Source organism: Montipora foliosa, chromosome 3, assembly GCF_036669935.1.
Source record: "Montipora foliosa isolate CH-2021 chromosome 3, ASM3666993v2, whole genome shotgun sequence".
Lineage (NCBI taxonomy): Eukaryota > Metazoa > Cnidaria > Anthozoa > Scleractinia > Acroporidae > Montipora > Montipora foliosa.
In genome coordinates, this window is record NC_090871.1 from 52,083,158 (window position 1) to 52,093,157 (window position 10,000).

The window sequence follows — 10,000 nt, forward strand, 5'->3', positions numbered from 1 at the left end:
AAAATTGGTGCCCTACAATACCCAGCTTTGTTCCAAGGAAAAGAGTGGCAAGTTACACGCTTCAAGGGTCATGTGCTTGTGGAAATACTCATAATGTGAGGTTGTCTCGAGGGCGGCCATAGTTATACGAGGGCATACTACTAATGTCACGTCATTTTAGAGTGTTTACAGGAAATCTTTAGTTACTCACGAGTTTAAAAGTCGAAAATAGTAATGTCGAATTCTTTTGCTGATAAAAGTTTGCTTTATCACATACACGATGATTACTTGAAAAACGTTGGGGCGACTTTTTTCAAGATTACCGAAATGCAATCCGTTTCAATGTTGTCCATTTGTGTCCATCCATGCTTCTCTTTTATTTTGCTGTAATTTTTTTATGTTGTTCAACAGTTTTAAGTGGTTATTGCAATGTTCAATTCTACGTTTTGGGCATTTTGGGTGTCATGAAATTACATCACTTTGCCTGGCATATCCCTTTAAGGTTTACTGTGAGGGCATGGGGAGTTGTCAATCTTAGAGTCTAAGCCAAACAAATAGTGACAGACCCGATAATAATAATACTAATTGCAGGTTTCAGCTAGTCGGGGAAAAAGAAGCCTTCATTCGACCCAAGTTAACACCCTGACAATGTTTTCTTTATTCTTTAGGAAAACTTTTCTGGCCGCCACCCAGACTCCAGCCGTCTTGGATACTCCCTCTCTGGCGATTTTTCCCTTCACTTTTTCTTAATTAAGGGATCATGCTATGCTTCTTATATTAAATGTTCTTAATGTGGGTTAAAATAAAAGTGCAGGAATTGCAGCCAAATTATTCTACGCCAAGTGCCGTCAATTTATCACTATCATCAGCAAACTAGGGAAAGTCACGAAGCGCTTCGCGTCCACCTTTCATTAGATTGTCGGGACTTAGGACAAGAATATAAAAATGTACTAGTTCATTAATTAATGTTCTTTGCTGTATTCCTCTCGTTTGCTTTTCTATTCTCCGAAACAATGACGTAACGTTTTCATCAGCTGCTCTTTTCCAATATAAGCCGATTTTTTCAACAAGATGTGTCCAGTACAAGCTGTGGTCTCACCATAAGGACTGAACTGTGTTAGAAAGCACGCATTAAATGTGGGTGCAGGGATGGCGCAGTGGTGAGAGGCCACCAATGTGGCCTGGGTTCGATTCCCTGAGTCGGCGTCATATGTGGGTTGAGTTTGTTGGTTCTCTACTCTGCACCGAGAGGTTTTCTCCAGGTACTCCGGCTTCCCCTCTCCTCAAAAACCAACATTTGACTTGATTTGCTTTCATCGTTAATTTCAGTTTACAGTGTCCCCAATTAGTGCTCCAGCGCTAGAACGACTAGACACTTAAATAAAGTTCCTTTCCTTTTATGCCGTCGCAAGAAAGCACGTCGTCTTACATGACAACTAAAAGTCTTAAGGAGGACTTAACTAACGGTTGCCACCGGCCAAGACTCGAGCAAATGCATAGTGTCAGAAGTCCATAACGTTCTCTCTCATTTGGCTTTGACCCATCAGTTTACTGTATTGTCTAAATTTAGAATACGACCAGTCAGATTGGGCCTGATGAACACAACGCCTCTCATTTGTCTGCAGCCAAGTACGAGGGAATGCTCGAACTAAATGCAAAATGTTATATCGTAGAAGGAACACAATATCGCCACGTTTTGCCCAGCAAAACTCTAACAGTAGCCTAAAACTGAAGGGCGAAAATTTGGGACTTTACAACGACCATGTGATGGTAAATGGTCTAATGTGTCAGTGAAAATGGTCTCCGTTTTCCGTTTTCGCAAAAGGCAAAAGGACAAGTGAAACGTACCGTCGCATGCGGGATTTGAACTTACGACCTTTTCGCTTCCCAGGAATTCTTGTAGTTTAATGGGTAGGGAGTTTGAGCTGTGTTACATGGTTTGCAATATTCAATCCTGCTTAGGACTCTGAGTTTCAGTTGTCCCTTGACCCGTTACCAAATAAGAATAAAACAATAATCAACATCGAGAATGACCATGTAAGGGCGACCTTTCGTATCGTTCTTAATCATAACCATTACAATTTTCTCAAATTTGATTGGTGCATTAACTGCTTTATTTTCACTAAGTATTGTGTAGGGTTGTAATCGAACAATGAGATCGGACAGTGACATCAGCCAATCATATTAAGTGCACTCAGCTTAATCCACCAATCACAGATGTGATAACCATAGCAACAACCACCTGCCCTACCAAACTGGGGATTTTCCAAAATGGACGAATTTGTAACATTAGACAGTGAAAAAGGAATGCATTTGTTTTCTCGGAAATTGTTATGGTTATAATTAGTTGGTAAAAGGACTTCGTGGCGCCCAATTCGGTCTGTAGTCACACTCGTAATTAAACAAATCAGACTCCCGCTACGCGGTCATCCGATTTTGTCAATCACTCGTATGATTACAGACCGAATTGGACTCCACTCAGTCCCATTGCCATTATAAATATGGGACTTGAGCAATGATGACCTCAACAAAAGAGAGACAGATGTGGAACGATCAAATTAGCGGTTAGGGGAGTACCCAACCAGACCGCTCATAATTAACTTATTTTTGGAAATTTGGCAAATCTGTTCCTTGTGGAAATACTTGGAATAATCGCAAGGTCATATTTTTGGGTGACGTTCTCGTAGCCTTCGTCGTTGTCTTTCCGTAAGACACCTGATACCCATGTCGCAAACTATTTTTATAGTCGTTAAGTATATTGTTGTAAAACCATAGTTGATCTATATTGATCTATATTGATCTATATTGAGACTTCATTTCAGCGCTTCCTTTATTGCAACATTGCCTTTTCGCCCTCGTCTTTTCTGAACTCAAGTTGACTTTTTATAGTCGAGGTGGAATGGAAGAACTAATTCATACCGTTATTTAATTTTAATGAAAGACAATTGTGGGAGATGAAAAGGCTTAAGCATAGACGATTAAGGCAAAAAGCAGGACACCAGAAAATTAGTGGACGAAATGCAATGCGTTAATGTATTGCAATGTGATATATTTTGGCGCATTTACTTTGTCGTTCACTGAAGTAGCCCTTTTGATGCCTTCCGCCGCCATATTTGTCGGGGAGAAGAGTCGGCGGTAACGCGGCTTAAATGAATCTTTCAAAGTGCGCTCAAACTTTGGTGGTGAAAACCTCCGTTTAAAAGCGCATGTACAGATATCATCTCTGTGAAGAATGGTGAACAAATTTAAGCTACATCGACCGTAAGCAATACTTGTAAATTTTCTAAAATTGTCGTGATCGATAATATTGTCTCTTTTTGCGTAGTTATAGACGTTTCGATTCAGCGAAAGCTATTAACTTATATTTAGAAGGATTGAATCGACAACAATGTATCACTTAACAGTTATGTTATGGTACCAAGGGCAACAACCAATTATTTCTTATCAAAATGCGGTCAATATTGCGTAGTAATTGATTACTATAGAAACAACAGGGCCATAACGAATACCACGATATCTTTTGTCGTTAAATGCTTATATCTTAAAAGTAATAAGCACGTTGGGTTGAAACTCTGCGCAAAATTAAAACGAAATTCTCTGCAGCAGATTCAGATTTTCCTTCGCTCGCGGGAAATTTAAGATGCCGTTGAACCCGCTCCAGGAAGGTTTTTCCTTCCTTAACTTTGAAGGAAGTTTTATGTAAACCTCCAGATCACTTTTTGCCGTTTCTGCGATGTAACCGTTTGAAATCAAATGGATAACCTTCCTGTTGCTATGGTGACCTATTACGTCACAATGATTAGTGCATTTTGTTACGCAGTAATAGAGTACCATAACATCTATAATCGCTTAGTGAAACAGAGCTGTGGAAAAAGTAAATATTTTGGGGAAGAGCCGATACAACGTGGACTTGATTATGTAGTAATGCACTGGAATTCAGTTATTGTCCACGGTTGCTTTCTTAATAACTCTGGAGTGTTTTAGAATTAATTTTCTCTCAAAATTGAGCCACGTAACGCTGTGTTTGCCCACCAAGTAAGGTGGTGGCGGAGACCGCCGGTACGATGCACAGAAATTCAACTCCTTTTTTTTTTTTTTTTTCAAATCAATTAAATGACCTGAATTTTGCACTTGCCATCGACGATTACGTTCCCTTATTAGGGACTTTGAGCAAATCGCTACGGCTGGCGCTAATACGACTGCCGGAAGTAAATTTCTCCCAAAATGAGACACTGCGCATGTACGTCGGTTGCATCCAACCGTAGTGTGAAATCTGACTACGTGAGTCGCGATGTTTTGCCGTAGTGGCTACTACGTCGGATTTATTTCGCTTCTCTGGCCCTTTTCAACGGACATCTCGGCATTTTAAGAATTCTATTGGATACTATATCCTTTAAAGTCAATTTAAGTCAAGGATTGTGTCAATATTGCCTCTCATAAGCTTGTAAATCCGTATTATGAACTTACGATAAGTTTTGGCAAAGGTGTTGGAATGGCGAAGTGAGTCAAGTGAAATATTCGTGTTCAGCACGAAGTTGTTTTTCTTCGGTTAAGTTTGCTTTGAGGATTTAGTGAAGATGTTTTATATCTGGATACTATACGATTCTATTTTGCTTCTTTGAGTATTGATATATTTGTGTTTTTCACTCGATATTCTTTGAGATATTTGCCTCTGAAATTGTATATTTCATCCATCAAATTGTTGTTATTGTACAAGGTGAATAGCATTTGCTTTTGCTCAGAAATAATCTGTTAGTCCTAGCAAGGCGAACAACGGCCATCGTCCTTTCAGCGAAGCCATTTGACTGTAAGAAACTAAATAAAAGAGATTTTAAACTCCTTAGCTCATGTTTCCTTGTATTTTGCTTTGCTAAACTTAAAATTTAGCAGACCACCGAGACGTACTCTCCCCAGACTTTTTCAGTCACGGCAGCCGTAGTAGCACCATCCGTAGTGATTTGCTTAATTAAACTCCCTATTAAAGCCTGAATGACGCTGTCACTGTTATTCTTCCTTGCTGTAACTCATAATGTACAATCTAGGAAGACTGGGTGAATTCCAGCAGATGAAGCTATCTTCACTGATCTTTTTTAGTTGCGCCAAATCAAAACTGAACAATCAATTCCTTTCTTGGCTGCGGACGGCATTAAATACTCTCAGTGTATAATAGGGTTCTTGTTGGTAAAAAATTGTATCATATGAATCGATACCAAGAATTCTTTCCAGTATTTAAAAATAAAGGCCTGGCCAAACGCTCGCAACATTTCAACGCAACAATGTTGCAAGATGTTGCGTTGAAATGTTCCGAGCGTTTGGCCAGGCCTTAGTGTGAAAAAAACCGTGACAATGACAATTTCTTAAAACTCACTACTGCCTCACAGAGCTTTTTTTTTTTTCATTTCTATGTGATTACTTTTGTAAATTCCGAACAAAACACAACCATTTTTGCTCTCATAGGCAGCCTTGAATTTACTCACCCTTTTCTGCAAAGAGCGTCCTCTTCTTTTACTACGTCTTCGGCATCTCCACGTGAAGCCACATGGTTTCCGACTGCTTCTCTTTTCAATTTCTTCTCCCAGTACTGAGATTTCATCATCCAACAGTTCATTCACCACCGATGCTTGCGCTTCTTTAAGTGACATATGAAACAACATATTCACGCTCAGCGCTGCCAGAAGCAGAAGTGAAATTTTCATCTTGATGCTAATAAAACTGCAATGGGAAAAAGTAAAGAAAATGTAAAGTACCGGTGGTAAGGTTGAATTTTGCGGGCATATATACAACAAAAAGTCACATTGTCTTCCGATTGGGCAGTAGAAACGTCATTTGGGATACTAAGTGACAGATAAACAACGTGAGAGGAACAAAAGCCCTTTCTCAAGACTTCACCCACCCGGATGAACTTATTTCATCAGAGTGCTTTCAGAAAGAGGTATGATCTCAAGTTTCACTTGACTCGTTTGATTTAATATTGGTCATGAGTTAGTTCAATATTGGTTATTTACCTACCGAGGGGTCAAAAAAATGAGTTTTGGCGTAGGTTTTCTTTGCCGCAGATGTTTCCGTCGCTAGAAACAAGAAAGTAACGAAGGTCAATATCCACCGATATTCACACTTTGGGCAATCGGGAATTATTGTTTTACAGTCATCAGTTAGATTTTGAAATACATGCGACAATAAATAATAATAATAATGGAAACTTTATTTGTCCTTGAATGCAGTTGTAAGTCTCTCTACGTATAGGTAATTAACAACTGACTACTTGAAATTGAGTGTAACCTTAAAAACAATGCAGTGCCCAAAAAAGAAAAATACTTGAACTTGGGTCAAAGACATGAGAAGTAATTACAGACATGAGCTCCCTTGATGTTTCCTCCGACGAATGCTCTGCGTTCTTAGAAATGATGAATGACATTGGTATTGACAAAAGGCAACAATACTATATAATGAAAAAAATTGTAAACCTAGCCATTTTTTATCTTTTGTCGAAGAAATAAGATTTAGGATAGCCCAGACCTAATAAAATTGTATTACTTTTTAAGTTGATTCATTTGTAAGTATACAAGTATAGACTCGTAACCAACTGTTAGTTCTAAAATATATAGGCAGTTGGATCATTGACATCAGCATAGTAGTGAAGAGGGATCATTAATTACACGTTGAAGTGAGTCAGCAATGAAGTTGAGAATGAGTCGTGTCTCGACGACTTCCTTTAATAATAATGATAATAATAATAATAATAATAATAATTATTATTATTATTATTATTAGTATTAGTAGTAGTAGTAGTAGTAATAGTAGTATTAGTAGTAGTAGTACTACAACCAACTGCCGAGTATGCTCCAATGATTAGGAAACAGTATCCCACATACACAAAGTAAGCAGCGTACAAGTAGTATTTAGTTTTTCGGCTGCACACTGCATTAACTGAGAAAAAGAGTTAGCTGGCATTTTGCAAGATTCGAAAGCTGTAAGCATAACGATAAAGGAAGCACAGAATTGGATAATTTCTCAAATTTGCGAAATTATGAAAACGTTAATGTGGCAACAATGGTCCGCATTTGTTAGCTTCATTATCTACACGACAAAGGATAAATTTCCTCCTTTTAAATAGTTTTTTTCCTCCTTTTTTTTATTATTGTTGTCATTTATTTATTGATGTATTGTTTCTAATTTTTGGACATATGCAGTATAATTGCCTAAGCCGGTTGGCCCGCAATTAATAATAATGAACTTTATTTCTATAGCGTCTATACAACTAACTGTTCTAGACGCTTTACAAAATATAAAATTCAATTGTCAATCAATCACAATGATAAAAATCCAGTGCATCTAGGTGGGATGAATTGTCTAAAATAGTAAGAAAATGATTGCTTGAATAAATATGTTTTTAAGTTCTTTTTAATAAAGTCAAAGATTCAGTGTTTCTTATTGATGCTGGTAGCTACTTCCATAATGCTGGTGCCCGCTACAGAAAACCTTCAATCGCCGTATGTTTTCAATTTCGAATTCGGGACTTCTACTAACTTATTTGTAAACGAACGCAAAGAATAGGAAATAGTGCGGAAGTTTAACATATTACATATATATCTTGGCGAAAGACAATTAATAAAGAGCCTTATATACTAATAATAAAATTTTGTAGATAATACGGTATTTAACATAATAATAATAATAATAATAATAATAATAATAATAATAATAATAATGATAATAATAATATTTTATTCATTACTAGTACGCATCTTAAGATGACTATGTTCAGATGCGCATTCTTAAGTTATAAATACGAGAAATAATAGATAAATAGCTAGCTAATAATATGGCAAGGACTACTAATACTGATTAAAAAGACAAACGCAACTAGATTCATTTTGACAACGTTTCGACATCGTCCGATGTCATCGTCAGGCAATGAATTTTAATCGGATGAAGCATAACTTATAGCACAAGAACAATAGAACAATAGAACAATATATACAATTGTTCTATTGTTCTTGTACTATAAGTTATGCTTCATCCGATTAAAATTCATTGCCTGACGATGACATCGGACGATGTCGAAACGTTGTCAAAATGAATCTAGTTGCGTTTGTCTTTTTAATCAATTTTATCACAAGATCTAGACTTATTAAGACTACTAATACACTAAAAAATATATACAATATGGTAAAAACTAATTGATAAATAATTAGCGAAAGTATTAAAATCTCTGTTAAGTATGTCCATGTCTAAAAAGAAAGGTCTTCAGATGAGCTTTAAAACTATTTACACAAGTGATTGAGCGAAGCTCACTAGGCAGAGAGTTCCACAATGACGGCGCTGCGACGGCGAATGCCCGATCTCTAATCCTTAGATTTCACTGATGGCATAGCTAGGAGGAAAGTATTAGAACCCCTAAGATTATAGCATGATGTCTTGACACTTATTAAGGACTGTAGATACTGAGGCGCGAGGCCGTGTAACGCCTTAAACGTGTGGAGAAGTACCTTGAAGTTGATGCGTGCCCCGATAGGCAACCAATGCTAATCGCGCATTATTGGTGTAATATGACAAAACCTGGGCGCATTACATACCAGCCTAGCAGAAGCATTCAGAACTCCCTGAATTTTCGCAAGCTGGTTGTTTGGCAGCCCATACAATAATATGTACAAACCTAGATGCAGCACTAGAAGCTCTAGCTCAGGCAATAACTTTAGGCAGTTAACCATTCATAAAACAAACAGTTTTCGCGATACCTACTTTTTTTCGCATAGTCAATCTCTGGAATGCATTACCTAACGAAATTACTACTATTACCTCTGTTTCTCTGTTTAAGTCCAAGTTAAATCCTTTTACTTCCAAAGACTGCAATACGTGTTTGATCAAGATGATATTAGGTCGTATAAAATTATCTGTCCTAAGTGTCGTAAGACAAATCTCCACAAGTTGTCATTGCTAGCAATTTTTTAGTCAGGGTGGGATGGGTTCTTAATGTTTTTACGTAGGAGCGGGCTGGTGGTTAACTTCGTAGGGGACCTATGTCCTATTGTTGATTCCACCATGTATGTATTCATACTCAATCAGTAAATAAATAAATAAATAAATGAATGAATAAATAGGCTATTGCAATAATCGATGCCGGACGTTATGAAAGCATGGACAAACGTCACCGTAGTTTCTTGCGATAAATACTTGCGTATGCGTCGAATATTACACAGGTGGTAAAATGCAACAGAGCAAAGCTTACTGGTGTGGCTAGACATAGTGAGCTGTGAATCGAACCATGATCCGAGGTTTCTAACTACCGGAACAGGACTCACAGTAGCAGAGCCCACCTTAATATTAACAATATTAACTTTGCCTAGCTGTTGCTTTGTGCCTATACCTGGTAACCAGTGTAAGTCAATCAAACTAGATGTTATGTGTTCATATATCTTTGTAAATGTTACAATGCGTGCTGCTCTATTCTGAACGTGCTGTAAGCGGTTCAAAAGAACTTTAGGCAGTCCATATAGAGTGGCGTTGCAAAAATCCAAATAAGTAGCAACAAAAGCGTGGATTATAGCTTCAGTGGATTCACGGTCTAGATACGATGTAATCCTACTGATGTTATTTAGGTGGAAGTGACACGTATTGCAGATCATCCGAACATGATCCTCCGTGCTAACACAAGGATCGAATATGACTCCAAGATTGCGAACCCAAGAGGACAGTGGAATGGTCTCAAACACAACCAACAAAGTCCAATGTGGGATAACGCGAACTTAGAAGTAGAAGTTGTGTTTGGTATAAAGCTCTCAATAATGATAATGATAATGATAATGATAATAGCAATAACAATAATAATAGGCCTGACATCGTCGTTATTAACAAGAAAACAAACGAATGCCGCCTCGTTGATGTCGCGTGCCCTGTTGATCGCCAGATTTGCCTGGAGAATTAAGAAAGAGGACAAATATATTGACCTGGCCTTTGAAATAGACTGACTACGTAAGGTTGGAATCATCCCTATTGTGAATGGCGCTCTAGCGAGGTACTA

The 10,000-nt window shown here is 37.8% G+C and overlaps 1 protein-coding gene across 4 annotated transcripts in view; it reads right to left on the bottom strand.

The window, feature by feature from the left end:
• Positions 1 to 10,000, bottom strand: part of LOC137994999 (uncharacterized) — a 51,919-nt gene that overhangs the window by 25,510 nt on the left and 16,409 nt on the right. For all 4 annotated transcript variants that reach the window (XR_011122238.1, XR_011122239.1, XM_068840575.1 and 1 more), the window contains 2 exons: positions 5,989 to 6,047; positions 5,457 to 5,691 (listed from right to left, as the gene is read on the bottom strand). Coding sequence is in view for 2 of the 4 variants with exons in the window: in XM_068840575.1 (XP_068696676.1) it covers positions 5,457 to 5,691; positions 5,989 to 6,047 (294 nt within the window). In the remaining 2 variants the exon portion in view is untranslated. The remainder of the gene's footprint in view (positions 1 to 5,456; positions 5,692 to 5,988; positions 6,048 to 10,000) is intronic.